The following is a 27,100-nucleotide window of genomic DNA, read 5'->3' as shown; positions in this document are numbered from 1 at the left end:
TTCTATACCCCAGTACCTGTATATCCTATTTCCCAGTTGCATGTAAAAAACAATTTTTTAAACATTTGTTTTTAAAATTTTGAGTATCACATTTTCTTCCCCTCTTCCCTCCTCACCCACCCCCACTGGGAGACAAGCAATTCAACATAGGTTATACATGTGTAGTTACCCAAATAATTTCCATAGTAGTTATATTATGGAAGACTAACTATATTTCTCTCCTTCCCATCCCGCCCCCCATTTATTCCACTTTCTCCTTTTACCCTATCACTTCTCAAAAATTCTTTCTTCTAACCACCCTTTCCCCCAATCTGCCCTCCCTTCTAATCCCTTACCCCTCTATTTTCCTGTAGGGTAAGATACTCAATTGAGTGTGTATGTTATTCCCTCCTTAGGCCAAATTCAATGAGAATCAAAAAAAATAAATTTTGTCCCCAAATATTTAATTGTTCCATTCCCTTTTACCTCCCTGCTCTTCCCCTCCACTGTGAGTTTTTCCTTGCCTCTTTTATATGAGATAATTTACCCTAATCTATCGCTCCCTTTCTTCTTCTCCCAATAAATTCCCCTCTCACCTCTTAATTTTATTTTTTAGATATCCCATCCTGTGCCCTCTGTCTATGTATACATGGACATACAAATGCCCACACTCACATGTGTATTTATATACATGTACATCCTCCTATATGTATGTATACATATGTATTCCCTTCAGCTATCCTCATACTGAGAAAGGTCTTATGAGTTACAATTATCGTTTTTCCATGTAAATAGTTGAACTTTAATAAGTTCCTTATGATTTCTTTTTCCTGTTTACCTTCCAATTCTTCTCTTGCTTCTTGTATTTGAAAGTCAAATTTTCTGTTTAGCTCACGTTTTTTTCATCAAGAATGCTTGAAAGTCCTATTTCATTGAACGACCATATTTTCTCCTGGAGCTTTATACTCAGTTTTGCTGGGTAGGTGATTCATGGTTTTAATCCTAGCTCCTATGACCTCCGGAATATTATATTCCAAACCTTTTGATCCCTTAACATAGAAGCTGGTAGGTCTTGTGTTATCCTGACTGTGTACCACAGTACTCAAAATTGTTTCTTCCTGACTGCTTACAGTATTTTCTCCTTGACCTGGGAACTCTGGAATTTGGCTATAATATTCTTAGGAGTTTTCTTTTTGGGATCTTTTTCAGGAGGTGATCGGTGAATTCTTTCAATTTTTATTTTGCCCTCTGGTCCTAGAATATCAGGGCAATTTTGCTGGACAATTTCTTGAAAGATGATATCTAGACTTTTTTTTATCATGGCTTTCTATGCTGTCCAACCTTAACTGGACCCTTGCTTCAATAAAGCAATCCTTTAATTTCTATATAATAGGGTCTATATGTCATTGCCACAAAAGTTATTCCAAACCTTCACTTTCTTCAAGCCTCCTAAACCTCACCCTTTCCCCCTCTCAACTGAGTACTTTGCTTCTTACTTTATTGAGAAAATTGAAGCCATTGAATGTGATTTTTCCCTTTCACATTCTCTTCATCTCAAAGCCTTTTGACATCGTCTCCTACTCTATTTTCCCCTCTTCTCCCCTGGCTCAGAGAGGTGGCCCCTCTTCTTAGCAAAGTCAATCTTTTTTTTTTCTTCTGCTTTTTGGAGGGTAATTGGGGTTAAGTGACTTGGCCAAGTTCACATGGCAATTTTTGTGTGTATGTGTTAAGTGTCTGAGGCTGGATCTGAACCCAGGTCCTCCTGACTCCAGGGACGGTGCTCTATTAACTGCGCCACCTAGCCACCCCACAAAGTCAGTCTTTCCATAGTAAATTTGATCCCATGTCTTTTCATTTTCAGCAGACTGCATCTGTAGTCATTCTCTCCCTCTCAAATCTTCAACCTCTTCCTATGGACTGTTTTCTTCTCTACTGCCTTTAAACATACCCAAATCTCATCCATCCTTAACAAATTTTCACTAGACTATAATTATTTAATGAATATTCAATGACTAATTGCTTGATAGTCAAAGAATCATAGATTTAGAGCTAGAAGGGTCTTTAGAGGCTATCTAGTCCAATCTTTTCATTTTACAAATGAGCAAACTATGGCTTAGAGAAGTTAAGCAACTTGGCAAAAGGTCATATAGCTAAGTGAGCAACTGGGTGGTACAGTGGATAGAATGCCAGCCGTAGAGTCAAGAAGACCTGAGCTCAAATCCAGCCTAAGAAATTTCCTAGCTGTGTGACCCTGGGCAAGCCACTTACCCCTGTTTGCCTTAGTTCCTCATTTGTAAAATGAGCTAGATTACAGGTTGGCTAGATGGTGCAGTGAATAGAGCACCGGCCCTGAAGTCAGGACTACCAGAGGTCAAATCCAGTCTCAGGCCGTGTGACCTTGGACAAGTCACTTAACCCCAACTGTCATTCAAAAAAACAAAAGGGAGTGGAGAAGGAAATGTCAGACTACTCCAGTATCTCTAGCAAAAAAAAAACAAAACCCAAATGGTGTCACAAAGAGTTGAACACAACTGAAACAACCAAACAACAAAAAGTTGCTTCTTCATATATTATCTCATTTGTTCCTCAAAACTACCTTGTGAGGTAGAGAATGTTACCTCTATTTTATTGATGTGAAAACAGTATCAAATTAAATGGCTAACCAAATTACATATAGCTAAGTGGAAGAGCTGGGCTGATGGATGATAGGTTCAAAATGAGACACACATTTCCAGATACACCATTAACATACAATGACTATATTTTTGTTAGAAGGGAAGGTGTTTATTTGTCAGAAGGAGAAGGGGAAAGATTTTTAGGTGGTAGGAAGAGGGGAGTAGCAACAGTGATTAAAGAAAAGCACATTAATTAAACATTAAAAAGTAGAGGAGACTAGAGGGAGCTTCTGAGGGGAATACAGAGAAGCACAGCAACATTGGTACTACTATTTTAAATTTATTGTATGTTTACAGGAACATATAGATATGTAGATTCAGTTACATGTATAATCCCCACTTTCAGACCTTCCTTTGTTTTTGGAAATATTAATATTTGTTATTTTTGAAAAGTGGAGAGGTAGCGCAATAAGACATCAGTTTAAGGCCCATTTCTTTTCTTTCTTTTTTGCTTTTTTGGAAGGCATTTGGGGTTAAGTGACTTGCCCAAAGTCACACAGCTAGTAAGCATGTCAAGTGTCTGAGGCCGGACTTGAACTCAGATCCTCCTGACTCCAGGGATGGTGCTATTCACTGTGCCACCTAGCCACCCCTTAAGGCCCATTTCTAACATACACTGACTGTGTGAATGTGGACTAGTCACTTAAACACTCATTGCTTCCAGCAGCTCTCAAATTGTAGCTTGGTGCAGGGGACAGAAGCCTGGCCTTGAAATCAGGAAGACCTGGGTATAAATTTGGCCTTAGACACTTCTGTGTGACCCTTGGCAAGTGACTTAACGGCTGTCAGCCAGAGTTTCCCCATCTGTAAAGTGAGAATAATTTCATATACCTAAAAGGTTTGTTGTGAAGATCAAATGAGATATTTATAAAGGGCTTAGCACACTGCCTGGCACATAGTAGCCACTCCTTTCTACCTTCTAAGATTATAAATTGCAGAGAAGGTACTGAACTATACTAGTAGAGTTCCCTATTCCTATAAAAGGAAAAACCTCAATATTCCTGAAACCAGAAAATGAAACAGCGTATTATATCAGTAGAGGAAAGGAGTTCTTCAGGGGTTCAACTATGTAAACATAAAACAAATTCATACAAAGGGATGACTGCCAGATAAAAGCTTGACTTTAAGAAGTTATAGGAAACTTATAAAAAATACTGGTATGTTTCCAGTATCCAAAGAGTATAAATAAAAAAGGAAACACAAATATTAAATACTATTTCATGTCCCAAATCACCATTAATTAAGGAAAAGCATTTTACAACTTCTTACCCAGGAAAGTGTCAAAAATATTTTAAAGTTACAAAATCTAGCACTAACTAGACTGTGGGGAAACAGTTATGTTGATACAAGCTTACATGGATTCAGTTACCTTGCTGCAAGCAATACAAATTAATGATATGAAACTAGTGATATCTTCTGATGTGTTCAGATGTTATCTCCCATTAGTATAATGGCCAGCTGCATCTAAGAATCCTTCAATGCACTATCTATAGGTTAACACCTTAGCCAATTATACACATACTGAGTCTCCCTTAGCCTTGGTTCCCAATATCCATCTTGTCAAACAACACTGATGTGTGGCAGACTAGGCACTTCTCAGTTAGCCTTTATGGCTAGCTGACTTAGTGATGTTTCAAGCCTAAAACCGCACCTCCAGCGGAGCCCCACCTTGGGCTATTTCCCAGTGAATTATGGGCAATACGCCTGTGCAGTAGATATTAAAAGTACACGTTCCTTTAAGCACTGACTCCTTAACTCCTCCCTAATCCCACCCTTACTCACCTAGTTAGCATAATTGACACATGATTTACTGTCTTGACTCCTTAAAAACTATACCTATGACTTCTTTAAGTTTGCAGATTCCCTCAGAACCCCTGCCTGCTGTAAAGCGTAACAATAAACTTTTACAATCCTGACTGCAAGTTTGCCTTGTGAATTCCTTCCAGATTCAGGGCCTCTGGTCATCAATTAGAGTCCCTGTAAAACCTACTGCTTTCCCCCCATCAAAACCAGGGAAAGAATTTTAAAAAAGCAAAATTATAAGTATTGATTACATAGTAATAGTTCTATAAAAATACACACATATCATATATGCATTAAAAGCATATGATTTTGAATGTGCAATCATAAAGATAATGAAAATCATCATATTAACACATTGCCTTAAATGTCTATATATACCATTTCTTTTTCCTTAATATATTTTCATTAGTTTTTAAACAGTCACTAATAGAATTGTTTTCTTGAAAAAGAAAGACTACAGAAGTACAGAGCATGGAAGAATGTCATTACCTTTGGTGAATATTAGGGTATTCACATATTATGTCTGCAAGAGCCTTCAAGGAATCTAAAATTTTAAATGGATATTAAAATCAATTTTGTATGCTTCTGGATATGAAAACAAATCAAATCAAAACAACTGTAATGGCCTGAAGCTTTTAAATTAATGACTCAAATTATAGTCATTTACAAATAAAATTCAACATAAAAATGGCTTTGTCAGTTAACTATTTGGGCCTGGAATGTATTTTCCCAAGTTATAAAATTGATGATTCTATACTCAAATAGTTCACAAACATCTGTTTAACTCATAACTCAGCTCAAGTGTGGTACTTTACTAATAAGGATACTGACCTAATCATTATCTGCAATAATTTTTTTCTATGGAAAAGTTCCTGAGTTAAACATTCCAACATAAGAGACCAGAAACATATTTTCCTTTAGTATAGGAAAAGAATGACTCTGACTCGTTTTTTTTCAAATGCTTTATTTACTTCTGATTTACATCATTAATTTCCGCCAGATTTTGAGTTACAAATTTTCTCCCCGTTAGCAGTCCCATAGGATATCTCCTCCTCCAATCTACTCTCTCCCATATCTTCTCCCATACCCCCTTAGACTTTTCCAGTAGGGTATGGTGGACCTCTATGCCTCAGTGCCTGTATATCTTCTTTCCCAATTACATGTAAGATAGTATAAATAATGGTATATATGTATATATAATTTTAAACATTTGATTTTAAAAATTCCAGATTCATTCCCTTCCTCCCTTGTCACCCACCCTTACTGAGAAGATAAGCAGTTCAGTATAGATTGTATATGTGTAGTTAATGCAAAACATTAACAGCAGATATATTGTAAAAGACTGACTATATTTCCCTCCCTCCTATCCCACCACCCACTTGTTCTATTCTCTACTTTGATCCCGTCCCTTTTCAAAAGTGAGTGTTTCCAACTTCCCTCCCCCCCCAGGCTGCCTCCCTTCCATCATCCGCCCTCTCATCCCTTTCCCCCTACTCTCCTGTAGGGTGAGATACCCTATTTAGTGTGTATTTCATTCCCTCCCCGAGCCAAATTCAGTGAGAATAAGGTTGACCCATTCCCTTTTGTCTTCCTATTCTTCCCCTCCATTGTAACCATTTCCCCTTGTCTCTTCTATATGAGATAGTTTACCCCATTCTGTTTCTCCCCACCTCCTCTCATTATATTCCTCTCTCACCTCTTAATTTCCCCTTTTGAGTATCATCCCTTCCTATTAAATTGGTCCTGTTCCCTCTATCTATGTATACCTGTAAGTATATATATACACATTCACACATGTATTTATACACCCGTATACACTCCAATATAGACATACATATATATACACACATATATACACACACACATAAATATATATGTTCCCTTCAACTGTTTTCATACTGAGAAAAGTTTTATCAGTTACAATTATCGTTTTTTTCATGTAGGAATGTTAATAGTTCAACTTTGATAAGTTCCTTATGATTTCTTTTCCGTTTACCTTCTCAAGCTTCTCTTGCTTCTTGTATCTGGATGTCAAATTTTCTATTCAACTTTGGTTTTTTTCATTAAGAATGTTTGAAAGTTCTCTATTCCAGTGAATGACCATATTTTCCCCTGAAACATGATACTCAGTTTTGCTGGGTAGGTGATTCTTGGTTTTAATCCTAGCTCCTCTGCCCTCCGGAATATCCTATCCCAGGCCCTTCAATCCCTCAGTGTAGAAGCTGCCAGATCCTGGGTTATCCTGATTGTGTTCCCATAATATTCAAATTGTTTCTTCCTGGATGCTGATAATATTCTCTCCTTGATCTGGGAGTTCCGGGACCAGGCTATAATATTCCTAAGAGTTTTCTTTTTGGGATCTTTTTCAGGAGATAAGCAGTGGATTCTTTCAACCTCCATTTTGCCCTCTGTTTCTAAAACATCAGGGCAATTTTCCTTGAGAATTTCTTGTAGGGTGATTTCTAGGTTCTTTCCCTGATCGTGGCTTTCAGGTAGTGCAGTAATTTTAAAATTATCTCTCCTGGATCCATTTTCCAGGTCAGTGGTTTTTCCCATGAGATATTTCACATTGCCTTCTATTCTTTCATCTGTTTGAATCTGTTTAACATCATTTTGATTTCTCTTAAAGTCACTAGCTTCCCTTTGCTCCAATCTAAATCCAAGGGAACGATTCTCCTCATTGAGCTTTTGAGATTCTTTTTCCATGTGGCAAATTCGGCTTTTGAAAGCATTCCTCTCCTCATTGCCTTTTTGAGCCTCTTTTGCCAATGAGTCAGTCTGTTTTTTAAGGTATGATTTTCCTCAGTCAGGCTGTTGACTCTCATTTCATAATTTTCTTGCATCATTCTCATTTCTCTTCCCAATTATTCCTCCACTTCTCTTATCTGCTTCTTAAGGTCCTCTATGGCCTGTAACCAGCTTGTATTTTCCTTTGAAGCTTTTGGTGCAGGAGTTCTGACTTCACTGTTTTCCTCCTGTTCCATGCTTTGCTCCTTTTTGTCCCCAAAATAGGAGTGTAATGTTGGAATCTTCTGTCTGCTTTGTTTCCTTTGCCTGCTCATTTTGAGTTTCACATTTTGTTCCCCTCCCCACCACGGTGGCATATAGTCAAGTATAGGATCTGTAAATACCTTCACAATATACATTAGTCAGGTTATAAAGGCAGATTGTATCAGATGGAATGAAAAATGGTAAAGAGGACATAAAACCAAACAAGAAAAGGAAAAAGATCAAGTATTTTGCTTCCATCTGGATATAAACTCAGTTCTTTCTAGTTCTTTGATGAAATAGATTTTTAAGTATATGAGTCAGGATTTGAACTTGGGTCTTACTGATCCCAAGTCTAACATTCAATCCATTATACTCCCTAGCTATTCAAAGTATACAAATTGTTTTGATTTTGTATTCTGTTAGTAAAGTAAGTATAAGCACATATTTACAATATGTGTGTATTTATTTTTAAATCATATATAGCATTATTCTATTATTTATTATACTTCTGTAAACTGTACACATGACAAAAAAGAAATTAAAGGATGGAGTAAAGATGAAATAACATTTCATCTTAGAGTTGGTAGGGAGCCACTGATGTTTATTGAGTAAAGGGGCAAAATGATCAAATCTACACTTCAGGAAAACCACTCTGGCAGCTCTGTGGGAACAGGCTTGGAGGTAAAAGGCTAGAGGCAAAGGGAACAAAGAAACTACTGTAACAGTACAGGTCAGAGGCCATGCTGGCTTGAAATAGGGTAATGTAAGCATAGCAAAGGGAACATATGCAAGTGGTATTATAAAGATAAGAAAGCCAGGATTGGGCAACTGATTGGACACACAGGAAGACTGAGAGTAAGGAATGGAGGATGATAATGTAGTTGAAAACCTGGATGGTGCCATGAAAATTATAAGGAAATTCAGAAAAGTGAATTTAGGGAAAAAGTTAATGTCTGTAATAAGCTACACATCCATACCTACTCATCCTGTGGGAAATCAAAAAGGGAAGTTGAATGGTCCTCTAATTGACTGGCCACTGCCCAGAGCACAGAGGATGAAGGTGCCTATCACAGCCACAAATGATCTGGGGATCAAGGAGCAGGAAGGGGTGGGAGTGGGGGGACACAGGGATTCAATGACAACAAAGGTTTCTAGATGGTACTATCATAACTGCTGCACTGGGTACCTTGATAATTGCCCTGATACACATATGCCTCCGAATGAATGAGGAATTTAGGAACTTCAAGAGGGGAGTAGAATGGTTGGATAAATGTAGGTGTGGCTGTATAAGGTCATGGTCCCCCTTGCATTTAGGCCATGGCTCCCACTTTGTGGAAACCACTGCATTAGAGGGAAGGATCATTCATTCATCATTCGTCCCACCTTCTGGAAGAAGACCAATAACATAAGGAAGGTGATGACATGATTTGCAAGTGGATTGAATTTAAGTGAGGCAGGGCTGTGCATCAGCCTCACTCTTTCCTCCAGAGGTCCAGTGGCAAGATATAAATCAGGAGGACTGGAGATGGCCCCCAGAGGGAAAGAAAGGGGGCTAGCTAAGGATGGTGCTCATGAAGAATAATTTTAGCAGAAATTTATTATTTTTGTCTCCACCAAAACCAGTCCTGATACCACAAACTATATGTGAGATCCTAGATAGCTATCTGAATGGGAAAGAGAGGGAAATGCCAGGTATTACAGTGGGAAATGAAGAATTTCTAGTCATCAGCCATCCTTCAAGTACAGAATTGAAAGGGACCTTTATTACCAGATTTTTTTTTTGGTGTTTGTTTTTTTTTTTAATTCTTGTTAATGTACAAGCATTGGCACATTTAAATGCAAACTACACAGAGAGCTTTCCTAAAATCTAGGAAAGTGGAATGTCAAGAAGTCAACAAAACATGAAAAACTTAAAGTGCTAAAACAGAAGGCACTTCATAAAATTTGTTCACTGAAACAATTTATGGGTCAGTTTATATCCTCCATTTTGCAAAAATGGCAGTGAAAAACTGATTAGACTAGAAGGACATTAAGAAAAATATGGATAACTGGTGGCAGTAATGGTATAAAATTATATTTTAAGCGATAAGAGACTGAGGTCATTTATTTTGTAATGATCTTTAAAAAGGGCTGCTTAGTACTGACTTGCATCCCATACAAGGAAAAAATAAAGAGGTCTTGGGATGATATAATGATATGATAACCACCCCCCACCCCCGATAACAACAATTTTGTGACTAATTTTATTCTCGGAAAAAACCAGCCAGACCAAAAAACTTGCAAAGTCACTTTTTGCCCTGAAGAGATCAAAGCCCTTTTGTTCTTTTGGGTACAGTTTTGTGAAGTAAATAATTAACAAAAGGAAAAATACTCCCAGAGTCAGTGAACTAAAAAAGTTGTACATTCATTATTTTAAATACTTAGGTTATGAAGAAATTGTCTAGGATGTTATATAGTTAGAGGTGGACAAAAGGCCAAATAGTTCTCATAGAATCTAATAATTTAGTATCTGTACATCAAAGAGATCACACACTCCTTCATTTTCATCCAGGTTAAAGTTGTAGTCATCAGTAGGGGTAGGAGAGAGTCGTAATAAAGGAAACACATCTTGAAGACATTAATTTATCAATGATATCACCACTAATAGATCCTGAGGGTTTGTCTGAAACTGGTGTCTGCTGGAGATACTGACCTCTGGTAAAGTGTGTTGTTCAGGCAGATTCTGGGTTTCTGTGGAGTCACTGGTGAAGAGACTTGATAAGGAGGTTGGGTAAGGTCATCAGGTGGAGGAACAGGAAAATCCACAGGCTTAGAGGAACTGGATTCTTTATTAATAAGCAGCATGTGGATAGGTCGAATGATTCTTTAAATTGATCTGGTATTTCTTTTGTCCATTCTGGCCCATTTCAGGAATAGGTACCTCCAGCTGTGTACCAGAAGGTGTTTGAATTGCAAGAAGTGTATCTCCCTTAAAACAATTACAGATGTCTTCATGAGTTATATAAGAAAATCTGTTAATGGAGTCATCCATTAACATTTTTGATGCTTTGCTGTAGCCATAATTTCTGTTGATCAAGTTCTCTCTTTTAGCTCCAGATCTTCAATTTCTGCTTTGAGATATCTCAGTCTATCAATAACTTCCTTTGTATTACATCCAGCACCTACACCTTTCCACTGTATACTATTTTTGGACTTCTTTTCAATTAAATCAATTCCTTCCAAAACATTGGTAATGTCATAAATTCTTCTTTTTTGCCGGACAGCCAAAGTATCTGCCGCCACCTTGAGATCCAGGACCCATCCTTGGCCTCCTGTAGCAGCAACACGAACTTGGTGGTGAGCAGCCCCAGGCTCTTCTCATAGGGGCCCATCTCCCCGCTCCAGTCGCCTGGGGGCACTGCTGGCTGCCAGGGCTGCCCCTGGCCCCACAGGCTGCCTTGGAGCTCCAAGCCCTCAGTCCTCAGCCCCGTTTCCCCGCACCTCACAGCCGCAGAGAGCAGGTGCCCCTCGCAGCGTCTATTACCAGATATTCTATTCCCCTCATTTTGCAGGTAAGGAAACTCAGGCCAAAGGAGACAGTAAGGTAGGGAAAGGACTGTTTACTTATGCAGTTGTATTCCCCTTGGATAAGGACTGTCTCCTTATGTAGTTGCCCCCCCCCCAACATTTCCTAGTGGGTACTTGATGCTTAATGCTTGTTGACTGCTTTAAGCAAAATGTCAAAAAGATGGTAAGTAGAAGGACTGGGATTTGAAATTAAGAACTTTGATTTCAAATCCTAGGCTTTTTCCATTATACAATGTAAGGATGGCTGGAAGTCAGGGACTAGTTACCACGTTTTACACCAATTTATAAAAACATTCAAGTATTTCTTATTTTTGTCTTGTCTTTAGAAAAATCTTCAATACCTTTCAATGACTGAACATGATTTTTTCCATATGGTGCAGATGAAAAATTTCCACAGAAGATGAAACATGTTGGAGGTACAGAAGAATAGCCTAGGGAGTATAAGAACAGATAAAGATTACTTTTCAATGCAAGAAATCTATTTACCAATAAATTAGCACGAGGCTACTTATGACATTAGGTATGGATATTTTTCAAAGTCTAATAAAATTAATGAATTGAAATATTTCCGAACTGTTATTCCTAAGGCCATTAACAACTATACTTTGTTAAAATCTGGAAAAATAAAATGTTAATACTTCAATACAATAATCCATTATAACAACAATGCCAGCAGACACTTCATTAATCAACAGATATTAACCCAAGAACCTGCTTTCCTCTGCTGTAAAAACCCATATCACCTCCACATTATGATGAGGCATTGATGTACAACTTTAGTAAAAATTTCTATTCTTATTTATCAGCCTCAAAAATAAAATCTCTTAAAAATGTTTTATTGTTAAATCACTATAAAAATTAAATGCTCAAAGGATGCAGTTTCTGAGGGTTTAGACTTAAGATATGAAATATCAAGATAATGATTCATGAATTCAGAAGAATAAAAAAAAATACATACCAGAAAACATAATGTGTAGCTTTTCTAATACTTCTACTTGGTCCAACCAAACATCAGACACCAATACAAACATGGTATCTTCATTCTCTTCTTCCAACTGTTTTAGTTTTGCAGAAGCTTTTAGAGATGTAGAAGTTGGTCCACCAAAAAAATTTATATTTCCATAGTAAGCCCTATTTTAATAGAAATAGCATCATCACTTTCATTTTTTCCCTACTATACTCTAGATCTGACTAAATTTCCCCCCTCATGTTATACTTCAGCCCTGTTCTAATTGGGGGTTTTCTCAACAAGATATTTCAAGAAAATATAAAATCTGTAGCAATTCAAAATTGAACAAACTAATCAATAGCCTATACAATTAAAGGTGCAGAGAAGAGAGAGGGAAGAAGGAAGAGTGTGAAAGTGATGAATGATTAGCAAAAACATTTGAACATCAACAATAAGCTATTTGCCTTGTTAAAATGGTGTCCATCTTAAACATACTCCAGGGCTACTTTTTGCTTTTTATGTAGCTTTTACTTTGTTGTTAATCTTTGCTAGCTTCACAAGGAATAATTTTGAAATTATAAGAGGAAAGCAGTGAACAGATATAACTGTACAACATACACTTATGTTGATGGACATAACAGAAACAATAGTATTAAGTGAAAGGGACGCCCATGAGTTTTGTCTCTTCCTCTATTCTGAAATGCAAAACTTCTCTATATCATTCATCCCTGGCTAAGGAAGATGAGGCAACCCTTCTCTTACCAAAGCCACCCTTCTACTTGGGCCCTTGATTCCAACAATTTATTTAGCAGCTTGATTCATTAATCTCACCCTTCCTTTTTTACATGCTCAGTTTCTCATTTTCTTCCTGGCTCCTTCCCTAATGTTGGAAAACATGGACAGTTTTTATTATGGTATATTATGGTATCTTGTTTTGTTCCCACAAAAGTTATTAGGAGATAATCAGTAGCTATGGGGAAGCTGGCTAATCTTATTTTGCTAAGAGAATGGCCATCTTGGCCCCAGGGGGATCTAAAAAAGTGGGGGTGTGACAAACAGTTTGGACCCTAGAGGTCATGTCTTGGTCACAAATATCCTCACTGCCACGCCTACCTACATAAAGAGGGAAGGTAGGGAAATAAAGTGAGAAATTTGAGGAATTTGAACTAACTTTAACTCTAACTGGAAGGACAGACCTGTATAACTTCACTCCAGCTTCGGTATCAGTGTGGGTATTCCTAGTGAGCACCATACCCACTTCCTCAGGGGAAACATAATAAATGCCTTCTTCGGGTGGCCAGGTAGCACAGCAAGTAAGAGCACCAGCTCCAGTGTCGGGATGACCTGGATCAAATCCGGGCTCAGATACTTAGCACCACACCCAGAAATAACTGGCCATGTAACCTTGAACAAGTTACTTAACCCCAACTGCTTTAAAAAAAAATAAAAATAAATGCCTTCTTTTATCCACTTGGTTTCTGAGTTCTTTCAGTGAGAAGGGGTTTGCTATGTTAAGGGGCATATCATGTGGATCTTCCTAAGGGCCCCCAGGGAAGCAGTGAACAGCGGAAGCTCATCCAGGCTAAGTTCTTGACCCTGCCTGGGAAGTCCTGTGATCCCCACAAACATGTTTCTCACATCAGGCTTCTCCTCTATTTTATAAATCTTCTTTTGACTCTGCTATTACCTTAAGTTATTTTCCTCTTTTTCATGATTGAGGGGAGAACATATGCATTGCTTCCAATCTTTCACTGCTTGTTTACTTCAACTTTTTGCGATCTACTTTGTCTCTACCATGAATGAAACCTGATTCTCTTTTAATCACTAAATCTGATAGGTTTTTCTTAAAATCATTATCATTCGTAGCTAACATAATATAATATATAATATAGCATTCAAAAATTACAAAGCACTTTTCTCACAATAATCTTTCCATTTTGCAGGTGAGGAAAATGAGCATGTGAAGGTGACTAACCCAGAGTCACAGAGATAGTAAATATCTGGAGCAGCATACAAACGGAGTGGGGAACCTGCAACTTTCAGATTTTCAAGTGTGGCCCTTGGACTGAATCTAAACTTCACAGAACAAATCCTCTTAATAAAAGGATGTGTTCTGTAAAACTTGGACTCAGTCAAAAGGCTACACCCAAGGACCTAGAAAGCCTCCTGTGGCCTCAAGGCCTCAGGTCCCCCACCCCTGATACTGTCTTCAATCTCCTTTATTTCTTGCTATCCCTTTTCACCTCTATGTAACTTTCAGTACAGTTGCCCAGTCTCCTCTTCCTCAATACTTTCTCTTCATGTGACTCCTCTGATACTGTTCACCACTTGATTCAGCATCAATCTGACCATTCATGTTTATTGACAGAATCTCCTACCCTTTGAATATACTCCCTCCTCCTTTCAAAGTTTTTCTCAGCTCAGGTACCAACTGCTCCATGAAGCCTTCTGGGGTGTAAGCATTCTCTGCCTAACTCAAATTTTCACAGGTCATTTTGCCTGGACATGTCCATTGTCCCATTAGCGCCTTGGCCTGAGCTTGAGAGTATGGGAATGAGGAGACAGGCAGGAAGCTGTCTAAAAGGGATTACCTCTGGTATTCTACCTCCTACTACTTTATTCCACTGTGTGCATAGGCAGTAATCACTTCTTGGTAATCACACCCTGTTCCTTTGTGAATCAAGGAAAAATGGTGAGCCAATCACCCAGAGCAACAATGAGCTCCCTAGAGGAGCAGGGCCTAGGGAAATCCTGCTCAGGACTGGACTGGCTCAGTACTGGCCCTCTACATAAGATAGGTGCTTACTAAACATTTCCTGAATATATAATATTCTCCCTAATGCAAGGATTTTCTTTTTAAATGTTTTTGTAGCTCCTCTGACCACTAAAACCCGGCAAGATACCTCCTACATTCCCTAAGAGTAAAAAGAGGGCTTTGGCATTCAGAGCTGTACTATTCTTACAATGGAAACTTAATCCTTTGTTTGTTCCAAAGTAATAACAATGGCAATGATTACAGCAATAATAATTACAATGATGTCAATAACAGACATTTCTATAGCACTTTAAGGTCAGTAAAGCATTTTGTAATTGTTTTCTCATTTGATCATCTCAACTACCCTCTGAGGTAGATGCAAACACAATAATGCTCAGCTTAAATAAACCTCAGCTGCTTTACATAGTAATCCATATTTTTCAAACTACATTCATATTTATCACCTTATTTGATCCTCTTAACAACACCATAATGTATGCAGGGCAAGTATTTTTATGTTGCTTTTCCAAGTGACAAAACTGGGGCCCAGAAAACAATACAGGAATTAGTGCTGAAAGGGATCTAAGCAAGTTTAACTCCCTCATCCCAAAGATGTAGAAACAGGCCCAAAGATATTAAATGACTTGTCCAAAGTAAGGCAGCTAGAGAGAGGCAGAAATAACACGAGAACCTGGGTTCCCTGGGCCCAAGGGTTTATATATGAAGCTACAATTTCTCAGGTGCTACTTTTACATGTGTGTTACAAAGGTAATGTTAATATCATGTCTGATATTGTCTCACATTTGCTACTGCCAAATTTACAAAATCCACATAGTTGCAGATGGATCAAAAAATAAATTTTTACCTAGTAGTGCTGGAAGGTTCAATGGGAGGAAATCCAAAGGCATTAACATGAAAAACCTGATCTTCAAACCAACCTGAAAAATGTTATATTAAGGAGAAACAATCAGCTATATTCAAATTTCATAAAAAATAAAATTAAATAACACGAAACTAGTTTACATGCTTATCCAGTATAGTGTAACAAGATCCAAGGCAACTAAGTCTTCCTTCCTCTCCCCACTCTGGACTTGGTCCCACAGAATCTTGTACCTCTCAGGTTCAGTTCCTCTCCTTTCCTCATTTCAGGTTCCTTTTAGGTGTTTTCCCCTAATAGAATGTAAGCTCCTAGAGGGAAGGGTTTTTATTTTCTGCTTGCATTTGTATTCCCAGTGCTTAGCACTGTGCCTGACACATAGGAAGTGTCAGAAAAACAAACATAAAGGCTTGTTGGCTTGACTACTTTGTCAAGGATTCAGTGTTTTGTGTAGGATTCAGGCAGCCAGGTGGCACAGTAGGTAGAATGCTGGGCCTGGAGTCGGGAAGACCTCAATTCAAATCCAGCCTCAAATACTTACTAGCTGTATGATTCTAGACAAGTCATTTAGCCTCTGTTTGCTTCAGTTTCCTCATCTGTAAAATGAGGCTAATAATAGCATCATCTTCCAAAGTTGTTGTGAGGATCAAAATGAGACAATATTTGTAAAGAGCTTATTTGTGTACTGTCTGGCATATGGTAAGTGCCATGTAAGTGTTAGCTATCATTAATATTTTCCTCCAGAAATATGATAAAAATACAAAAGACATTAATAAAACATTTTTAAAGGGGAAAAACACTCCATTTGACCCTGCTATCTCTTCAACTCCTACTGACTTCTCGACCCCTTGGAATCTGCTTTTGCATTCCATGCCTCATGTGAAATTGCTCTATCAGAGATCACTGAGAATCGCAAATGCTAAATGTGATAGTTTATTTCTCAATTCTAATCCTTCTTAACCTATCTTCTTCTTTTGTCCCTGCTGACCACCTCCTCCTCGTGGGGCTCTTCTCTGGGCTTTTGTGACAATGATTTTTCCCAGTTCTGACAATGTGTCTGACAGTTCCTACTTAGTCTCCTTGGCTCAATCAAGCTCAGCGAATAGCTATTTATTGAGAACCTACTGTGTCAGGCACTGGGAATACAAAGAAAAAAAATGAAACAATCTCTAAAAGAGTTTGTATCCTATGGGAGGAAAGACAAACAAGTACATATATAAAGATACACACACACAATCAATACAAAATTAATGGGAATCAAATGCAGGAGTTACGGAAGGCAATTGGGAAGATCAAGGAAGTCAGTAGGGAAGTAGAAGGTGGTGCTTAAACTGTACCTTGAAGAAAGTCAGGAATTCTGTGAAGTGGAGGTGAGGAATGAGTGCATTCCAGACATGAAGAATGGCCACTGCAAAGGCACCAAAATATGTGGGCCTTCCCTCTCTTCATCCTTTCTCCATGATCTCATAGTCTCCCATCAGTTCAATGATTATTTTTATGCGGATGACCCCAAAATCTATATATCCATCCCTAATATGACTGCTGAACTTCAGTTCTACATCACCAACTACCTACTGAATCCCACCTGCATGTCTCAATGACACTGCAAATACAATATGTTCAAACAGAACTTGTCATCTTCCCCCAAGCTCATCCCTTTTCCGAATCTCTCCATTTCTTTACAGGATACCAACATCTTTCCAGTCACCTGGAATAACAATCTTTAAAAAAAGTCATCCTCAACTCCTTTCTCTCCTTCACTACCCATAACAAATCAATTGCTAAAGTATTGTCAATTCCGTCTCTACAATGTGTCTCTCACAAATCTACCATTCTAGTTCAGGTACTCATCACATTCCACTCATTTGACTTTGTACTTTCATTCTCATCCATCCTCAATACAGCTGCCAAAATAATCTTCCTAAAGCACTATGTTGCTCCTTGGCTAAAGAATCGTACATTTCCTTACATTTCACTGAGATAGTTCCATGACTCAGAAGACTTTTCTGACCTATTTGTAAGCATTCTCTCCCTCCTCAAACCGCCCTGCACTGACTTATCTGTGTACCCTGGTATCCACCTCCTGCCCCTAATTCCCAGTCAAATCTCAGGCTCTTCAGGGCTTAGTCAGGATTATCTTTCTTTTGTTTTTGTAGCTCTGACGCCTGGCATAGTGACTTATATATAGTCCGCACTTAAATGCCTACTGTCTAGACAATGGAACAGAGTTCATTGAACTAATATGAGTACATATAAATGAATGGGAACTGCAGATGGGCAATGAGTAAGCCTCCAGTATACCAGGAGGAAGAAAGTAGGCTGTAATATGTCAACACATAAAAGATCTGTGAATTCACTGGTTTGGGAATACCCTCCACCAAAGGAGATGACTTAACAGTAATTCTTCAACAGATTAACTGAGACTTAGAAGTCAAATGACTTACCCATGGTCATGTGGCTGATCAGAAATGGAATTGAACTCAAATCTTCCTGACTCCATATCTAGCACTCAATCCATTAGGGAATTAATTTCTTTGATTTTGGTAGATTTTGCCTGTAAAAATATCTAGTCCTAAGGTTTCTTCTTTGGGAGTTCATTTATACCTTGTTCAATTTCTTTTTCTTAAACTGTTAAATTCTTTTTTATTCAGATAATCTGGTGTCAACCTTTTAAAAGTTTGATTAATGGAGACAAATAGTAATATACAGTTACAGCATTAATTCCCTTAAGACTAGCAAACTTGTACAAGGAGTTAGAAGTTAATTTCTAACTGATAAACAAGAAAATGAAAATGTTTAAATACATTTTGGAGAGCCTAATTCAGGGTAAAATTTATAAGGAATTGACAAGGTGTCAACCTAGAATATGTGTTTTCTTTATCATTAATATGCCATAACATAATACATGCCCCACACAATATTTAGATAAGAAAAGGTTCCATTATTCAAGATAGTATCTTAGGTTCAGAATCTTTTTCTTAGAAGAAAGAATGCTCCCAAGTTAGCCCTGTCTGGGGGAAGAGATATTCTGAGTTTACTTAGAAAACAAAGAAGCTGTTTGGTCTCTTTGGCTCCTCCTGCAAGGATTATGTCCCAAGACAAGAGGAAATCCCACTTTCAACCTTATCTGGTCTCTGGAGTTGCTGACACAGAAAAAGGCATTTTTAAAGAAGGCAAAGCAGTCTATATGATTAATTCAGACTTTGATAAAAAATATGATATTTAATGGTTATCACTAGTAATTTTAGATTTTTGCAATGAATCGCCTGTTTCCCTTAAGTTGATAGTTTCATTGGGATAGAGTTGAGGAAAAAATAGTTTCTAATTTCTTTTATTCTTTCTCTATTTGTTGTGAATTCTTTTTCATTTTTCATAGTGGCACTTTCCTTTTTCTACTTAAAAATCAAATTAGCTAATGGTTTATCTATTTCATTGATTTCTTTAAAAAGTTTAGTTTTATTTATTAACTTAATGGGATTTTTGTTTTCAACTTTATTAATATCTTCTTTGTTTGCAGAACAGCTTTTAATCCTTTCTTCAGTAGCCCTTTACTGAATACATTTTTATTGAACTATTGTCAATAAAGGAGCCATATAATATTTTTACTTTTCTACATTTATTTGTAAGGTTTTTATGTCCTAATACCCGGTTAGTTTTTTTTAAAGATGTCTTGTACAGATGAGAAATATGTATTCCGTTCTATTTTCCTCTATGAGAAATCAATAACATCAGAGTGCTAAGTGAATAATTGTTTCTTTGCCCCTTATTAGAATGTAAAAACTTCATCCTTTTATACTACCTTCCAATTGCTCAAACATATCTACCTTTTATGCTTCTTTTGAATCCTTCAAAATATTTATTCAGCTCTGGCTTTTTTATCAAGAGTGCTTGGAAGCCCTACATTCTATGAAAGACCCATTTCCCCCGATAGGATTATACTGAGTTTTACTAAGCAAATTCCACCCAGCTGATAGAGGTCAGGGATGGGAGTAGTTTATTGGAACTTCAACCACAGCAAGCCTGCACTTCTATTACCCAGACCTAAACTACGGTTGAGAGCTGGTAAAGATCAAAAAACAAGGAAGTAACCAGAAGTCACACTAGATCCAACTTCTCAAGGCATGCTGAATATTTACAAGAGAGAAAACTGGAACACAGCAGAGAGTGAGATCCAGTCAATCCTTTCTTTCCCTTGCTCTTTCCAGATTTTAAATCTTAACCCCTTTCTTTAGAAACAACCCTCAGAAAGGATGAGTTGGTGTATGAATGTATCCACATTGATTATAAATTATATGGCCATTAACAATAATTTCACCTAAATTCATGGTTTAATACTGAAAGAGGGGAAGCTAACCTACGTGAGAAGAGATTCCCTCAGTTTTATTCTGGGGTCAGGCTGAACCAAATAGAGAATGCTTGTGCAATGTAAGTAATTTCTGAAAATAATACAAAACATATCCACTAAACTGCCTGTGAACCTAGAAAGAGAATTAATAGAGTTGAATCAGTAGTAGAGGGGGTGAGTGTTTCTGTAACTGTTCCCAAATTCATCTGAAAGGTGCAGTATCATAGCCCCAACACTCCACAAGAGCTATACTATCACTGTCATTTGCTTATTAATGGTATATTACTCAGGTTTGTATTAAATTTTGGAAGAAAGGGATAGCTAGGTGGCACAGTGTATAAAGCACTGGCCCTGGAGTCAGGAGGACCTGAGTTCAAATTCAGCCTCAGACATTTGACACTTACTAGCTGTGTCACTATTACCTCCCCCTCCCCCAAAAGGGAGGAAAATAGGACTTATAGTCAGACCAACAAAATATTATCAAATAAATATTTTGTGATGTGACCCTAAATGAAATTAAAATTTAAACATTATTTACATGAATTCATGTTTCCCAGGTAGTTCCTTTTTTTCCCCTTATTCAACCTATTTTATACTGCTTTCTTATTTTAATCCACTTAGAATCACAGAAGGGGCAGGAGGAAAAAAGTACATTTTTTAACTTACCTTCTGCTAAGACAAAGCACGACTCTGTATACAAACCACTATGAAACTGGTATTCATTAGTTCAGGAAAATAATGAAATCTCTCTTTGGCGGGGGTGAGGTGGGGGTAGAGGATCAGAACCTATGATTTTGCCAGGGAACTCCTGATATGGAAAAGCCTTCAGAGAGACAAATGAAATCTATTTTAGTGATGTCTTAGGCAGTGAGATAAAAGCAATTTGCCCATGATGTATATCAGAAAAAAAAAATTGAACCCAGGCTTCCCTTGCTTCAGAGTCAGTCATCTATCCATTATACCATGTTTTCTCTCAACTAATAAGACCTCTTTAATGGTGCTACAATAACGGTCTCAACATAACGCTGTAGCCAAACTCTAATTTCAGATACATTTAACATTTATAACTGAATATACCACAACCAAAGAAAACTGTATATGTGCATTTTGTAGCACATGATTAATCCCAAGGAGGCTTGACTTATCAGGGTGGTAAAGAGAATTTCGAGCATCCCTAGAAATCTTCATTTCAGAGTGACTTATTTGGACTCCCAGGAAAATTTCCTAATGGACAGAGTATAAGGTTATACAGCATATAATACTATATCTGTGGAAAAACTATTTCATTCCCTTTCTCTATAGAATTCATACTGATAATCCAGATAGGTCATTCTGTGGAAGAGATGTAATTAATTTTTTCAATTCATCAATAACTTCCTCTGGAAAAAAAAGTTGCTTCTTGATACATAAAGGATATGGCTTTACTAAGATTCAGTTGCACTGTTCCTGTAGGATCTTCCAAGAAATATTTCCCCTAAAAATATCAAAAGAAAAAAGAAAAAGTATGTGCAAAAATTAACAACTGCTTCCTAATCAAAAGTAATAAATCATAATGTCGTACAGTGGAAATGGCATTGGATTAGCAGTCAGAAACATATGAGTTAAAATTCCTGATTTACTACTTTATTAGACGGAAGTATGGGAAGTTTACTTAATTTGACACTCAGTTTCCACAACAATAAAAGAGATAATACTATATGCCCTGTCTCTACCTCACAAGACAGCTTTGGTGAAATTTTTTTTTTGGGGGGGGGGAGTTGGGGAAGGCAAGGCAATCAGGGTTAAGTGACTTGCCCAAGGTCACATAGATAGTATGTGAAGTATCTGAGGCCACATTTGAACTCAGGTCCTCTTGACTCCAGGGTCGGTGAGCTCTTCACTCTGCCACCTAGCCTCCCCCACAAGGCAGTTTTGACAAACAAATGAGATAATATATGCAGAAGCACCTTCTTGTTGTTGGGCCCAACTTCTCAGTTGTGCCCAAACCCCATTCGGGGTTTTCTTGGTACAGAGATAAGAGTAGTTTGCCATTTCCTTCCTCACCTCATTTTATAAATGAGAAACTGAGGCAAACAGAGTTAAGTGACTTGCCCAGGGTCACATAGCTAAATAAATGTCTGATGCTGAATCTGAACTCAGAAAGATGAGTTTTCCTGACTCCAGGACTGGCATTCTATCCTCTGTGCCAGCTGGCTACCAGAAGCAACTATATGGGGCTAAATAAATGGAAGGTAATATTAATTTTCTTATGAAATCAAATCAAATAAAATAGTATGCAAAAGATATTCAATAACTCAATTCTTCCTTTTCTAAATAGAGTTCTTTCCTTTGTTATGTTATAGTCAACCTATTTTTTATCTTTACTGCAATGTCCAATCCTTCTTCCCCTCCCTACTCTTTCAGGCCATCACCCAATCTCTGACTTCACCTTCCTCCTTTCCCAGTCCTTATACTGTGGTTAACAAATTCAGTTCCATTCTATCCTCTATTCTCAAATCCCTTGCTTTGTTCTTTCACTGCTCATGTCTCATCAAAATCCAAACCTGGATTAATTTCACCATTGACTACTTGCTGATCTAGGGAAAGTCACCCAAGCAAGCTAAATGAGTCCACTAAAAATGTACATTATCCACAGTGACCGAACAACTCCAGAGGATAAATGCTCAAGCATACTACTACCCACCTCCTGACAGAGAAAAATGCTGACTCAGGGTACAGAATAAGGTATGCATACATACTGATGTATGTCTCTATACATATATACACATGCAAACACGAGAACGTCATCCAACAAAGCTAATTAGGTCCACTAAAAATGTACATTATCCATAATGACCACACACAATTCCAGAGTTGATTCTGATCCTAGATACTCTCTCTTCTCTATACTTTTATGATAATATCTTCTCCTGATTCTTCTCCTGTCCATCTGAGCAGACCTATTGTCTCCTTTGTGGGTTAATGATACACACATCAGACCCTCTAACTGTGGATATATCTGTAAGACTGTGTCCTAGAGGCCCTTTCTCTATACTGTGTCACTTGATAACCTCACCAATCAGTTAGAAAGCATTTATTAGGAATGGCCAGGTAGCACAGCAAGTGCGCCAGCCCCAGAGTCGGGATGACCTGGGATCAAATCGGGGCTCAGACACTTAGCACCCACCCAGAAACACCTGACTGTGTAACCTTGAGCAAGTTACTTAACCCCAATTGCTTAGGGGAGGCCAGGTGGCTCAGTGAGTAAGAGCACCGGCCCCAGAGTCGGGATGACCTGGGATCAAATCCGGGCTCAGATACTTAGTACCACACCCAGAAATAACTGGCCATGTAACCTTGAGCAAGTTACTTAACCCCAATTACTTAAAAAAAAAAAAATAGAAAGCATTTATTATAACTATGTGCCAGGCATACTAAGCCCTGAGGATAGAAAGAGCTCCCATTGGTTTAATTATCAGCCCTATGAAGATGACTCTCAGATCTGTATATTCAGAACTAGTTTCTCACCTGAGCTCCAGTTCCCTATTTCCAGCCAGCTATTGAGTATTTCAAAATACATGTTCCATAGGCATATCAAATTTAATGTGTCTAAAACTGAATTCATTATCCTCTCTACCTTCAACCCAACCTATCCCTCTTCTTTCAAACTTTCCCATTTCTATTGAAGGCACTGCCTCTCAAGTTCATAACCTCATCATTATCCTTGACTCCTCACTACACATCTCCAGATGTTATTTTTACCTCAACAAACTCTCTCACACCTGCCCTCTTATCATTACTCATACTACTATCTTAGGCTTCTATCTCTCACCTGAACTGTTGCAATGGCCCCCTGATTGGTCTCTCTGCCTCAAGGCTCTCACCACTCCCATCAATCCTCCATCAGGAGCCAAAGTAATTTTCCTCGAAAATTAAGTGCAATTTTGACCATGTCATGTCACTATTCAAAAAATCATATTATGGCTACCTTATTGCCTTCAGGATTAAATATAAATTCCTACACTTGGCATTTAATGCTCTTCACAACATAGCCTCAATCTACTTTTGCAGCCTCATAATCAATCCCCTTCTCACTATCTATGGTCCTGCCAAAGTGGCCTTCTTGCTGTTCCTCACAGACAACACCTACCACCCATCTCTGTGCTTCTATATTCACTATCCCCCATGCTTGGAGTGTGTTCTCTTCCCATCTCTGCCTCTCTGAATCTCTTCCTCCTTAAGATTCAGCTCAAGCACTGCCTTATACACGAAATTGTTCTGTCCCTCTACCTTTGCTGTTAGGACCCTCTCTCTCCAAACCTGCTTGTACTTTAAAAATAGATTTCTATATACTTAAATATGTGCATTTCGTCTTCCCTAATAGATTATAAGTTCCTTTAGGGCAAGGACTATTTTATTTTTGTTTTTATATTTTCAGTGCCTTGAATCATGTCGATTATTAACGATTTCAATGAAGGCTAGAGGATCTTATTCTATCTATGGATGACATGAAGCTGGATGGAAGAGTTAATAGATATGGTTACAATTAAGATAAAAAAATCATAATTCTGCTAGAATGATGGGAAAATAATATTATGGACCTTAGAGGCATAACTCCTGACTATAGTTTCCTGAACTATAAAATGGGGATAATGTGTATAGTATCTAATTCATAGAATTGTTATGAGAATTAAACTGAGATCAAAATCAAAGTGCTTTGTAAATCCTAAAAAGCAGTAAATGTTAACTACTATGTAGAGTCTTTATGGTATAGTAGAAAGAATGGTAAATTTAACAGTCAAAAGGGACCTATGTTAAATCATACCTGACACTTATTAGCTAAGTGACCATGGGCAAATCACCTAATTTACCTGAGCCTCAGGAAATAGTATTTGTAATGACAATCTCACAAAGCTGTTGGGAGAGTCAAGTGAGGTTCATAGAATCACTGATCTAGAGCTAGAAGAGATCTCAGAAGGTAGAGTATCAGTTTTTATTATAGACTATAAGCTCCCTAAGTTCAATGACCATGTCTTACCTAAGTTTATTATCCCACAAGGACCCAAATCCTTAAAAATATCTGTAGAATTAGGTGAGATGAAATTGAATAGAGATAAAAATAAAATCCTATATTTCCCTTAAAAAAAAAAATCAGCTATTTAAGTACAGAAGGGAGAAAAAGTAGCCAGTCAGTAGTTTATATGGAAAAGGCTTGGATTTTTAGTGAACTACAGGTTAAAATATCAATCAAAATAACCATTAAAGTTTCATGCACTCTAAGGCTGCCCTGAAAGAAATATAAGAGTTCAGACTTAAAGCAAAGGAAGTACTAATTCCAGCAAACTCTGCCTTGACCAAACCACATCTGAAATATTTTGTTCTAGACAACAGATTTTTTGGAACAATTTCATATCAAAGCACACAAAACTTGTGGCATGTGAAAATAAGTTAAAGGAAATATTTAAATGATTGTAACTTATACAATCTATCTTATTCTGCTTGACCCCAGTGGACAAAATAAAAACCAACAATCGATTCTATTCTATCTACAACAGAAGTATCAGAAAAGCATATTTCAGCTCAACATATGAAAAACCACTCTAGTAATTTCAAAAATAGAATGGATTGACATATTGAGTAGTGAGTTCCCCATCACTCAAAAAGTTTTCAAGCTTGGATGACTACTTTTTGAGGATGTTATAAAGGGTTTAATACTTCAAGTAGGAATTGGACTAGATCTCTCAGATCCTTTTCAACTCTAAGATTCTATGATATGAAACTTCAAGTATCATGCATGGTTATTAAGGAAATTCCTGTTATATTTTTCTTGGGTAATAGCTTGCACATTTCATTTTCTCCTCAAAGCCACCTTGGAAGGAAGGTACCACTTATTACTAAGTTTTATAGTTGAAAAAACAACGGGTTAAGTGACTGACCCAAGTCATACAGCTAGTAAAGTATTTGTAAATACCATCTTTTTTATACTAGAGGTGTCAAATGCACAGCCAGCAAAACTCCCTAGTGCTGCCCTAACCAGATTACATGTAACTGGGAAATGTTTAACAAAATAAACAAAAATACAATATAACATAGATAATATTAATCTGTGGCTTTCTAAGTCAATATGCAGCTCACTGGGATTCTTTTCTGTTTGAGTCTACTTCATATTGCTTTATACAAACTGCCTTCTTTTTTTTTTTTAAAGCAATTGGGGTTAAGTAACTTGCTCGAGGTTACACGGCCAGTTATTTCTGGGTGGGTGCTAAGTGTCTGAGCCCGGGATTCGATCTCCAGGTCTTCTCAACACTGGAGCCGGTGCTCTCACTCGCTGTGCTACCTGGCCGCCCCACAAACTGCCTTTTCTCTAGATAGACAACAACACTGAGTGTACATCCATAGCTGCTTCCTATGTGTTTCCTGGATTCAAGCACATGCTATTTCTGCTTTTCATAATTTAGACAGCATGAACTACATAGGAAAAAACCGACAGCTCTACATGTCTACTGAGCAGAGTTCAATATTTTTGATATGACATTGAACCTCACCAGGCCTCCTTTTTCCTTATATGTAAAATGAAACAACTGGTCTAGATCTCTCCGGTTCCTTCTGTCCATGACATATTAGAATTCTAATCTATGCTTCTTAAGATTCTGGTCATGCTTCTCAATATGAGAAAAGTGAGATAGTTTAAAGCCTAAGGATTTATGGTATACATTTATTTAGTGGCTAATTCTAACAACATTTAAGATTATTCTTCAATACCAGTGATTAGCTCAGTTAGAATATCACAGTATTTCAGTTCTTTATTAACAATTTTAAGAAGAAAAGGTTAAGTAACAGACATGTGAGAGAAGGAAAAGAAGGAACTATGAGCTATGTAGAAGGGTTTTGTACAACTGACTTAAAAAAAAGTTTCCTTAAATCAGAATGTTGAATGTAAAGCAGTTGAAGTTTAACCTACCTCTTTCATTTGGGTTATCATCCCAAGAACAATCACTTCTCCAATTTTGGCCGTACTGCCCAATAAGGTTTCTATTGTTTTAAGCTAAAAGAAAAAAATTTTCTCAGATTTATAAATGGACACATTTCAGAAATTTACTTCTAAAAGCTAAATGTTTTGTACAATATTGACAAATGATTGTTAAAATTATATGATAAGCTATTTTTTAAAAATCTTAAA

General features: G+C 37.5%; 1 protein-coding gene and 1 pseudogene across 4 annotated transcripts in view; both read right to left on the bottom strand.

Moving 5' to 3' along the window:
- Positions 1 to 27,100, bottom strand: part of POLE2 (DNA polymerase epsilon 2, accessory subunit) — a 63,045-nt gene that overhangs the window by 13,146 nt on the left and 22,799 nt on the right. For 3 of the 4 annotated variants that reach the window (XM_069091972.1, XM_069091974.1, XM_069091973.1), the window contains 7 exons: positions 26,882 to 26,965; positions 21,360 to 21,415; positions 20,608 to 20,657; positions 15,585 to 15,657; positions 11,974 to 12,146; positions 11,357 to 11,446; positions 4,947 to 5,001 (listed from right to left, as the gene is read on the bottom strand). In XM_069091972.1, coding sequence (XP_068948073.1) covers positions 4,947 to 5,001; positions 11,357 to 11,446; positions 11,974 to 12,146; positions 15,585 to 15,657; positions 20,608 to 20,657; positions 21,360 to 21,415; positions 26,882 to 26,965 — 581 coding nt within the window. The remainder of the gene's footprint in view (positions 1 to 4,946; positions 5,002 to 11,356; positions 11,447 to 11,973; positions 12,147 to 15,584; positions 15,658 to 20,607; positions 20,658 to 21,359; positions 21,416 to 26,881; positions 26,966 to 27,100) is intronic. The other variant, XM_069091975.1, reaches the window with a different exon arrangement.
- On the bottom strand, positions 7,774 to 11,350 carry LOC138164287 (transcription factor E2F5-like; annotated as a pseudogene).

Source organism: Petaurus breviceps, unplaced genomic scaffold (genome assembly GCF_028583685.1).
Source record: "Petaurus breviceps papuanus isolate PSGF00001 unplaced genomic scaffold, PetGlider_PUasm1.0 189, whole genome shotgun sequence".
In the NCBI taxonomy this organism is placed as follows: domain Eukaryota; kingdom Metazoa; phylum Chordata; class Mammalia; order Diprotodontia; family Petauridae; genus Petaurus; species Petaurus breviceps.
The sequence above is the reverse complement of the archived record's forward strand: the minus strand, read 5'-3'. Positions and strand labels throughout refer to the sequence as shown.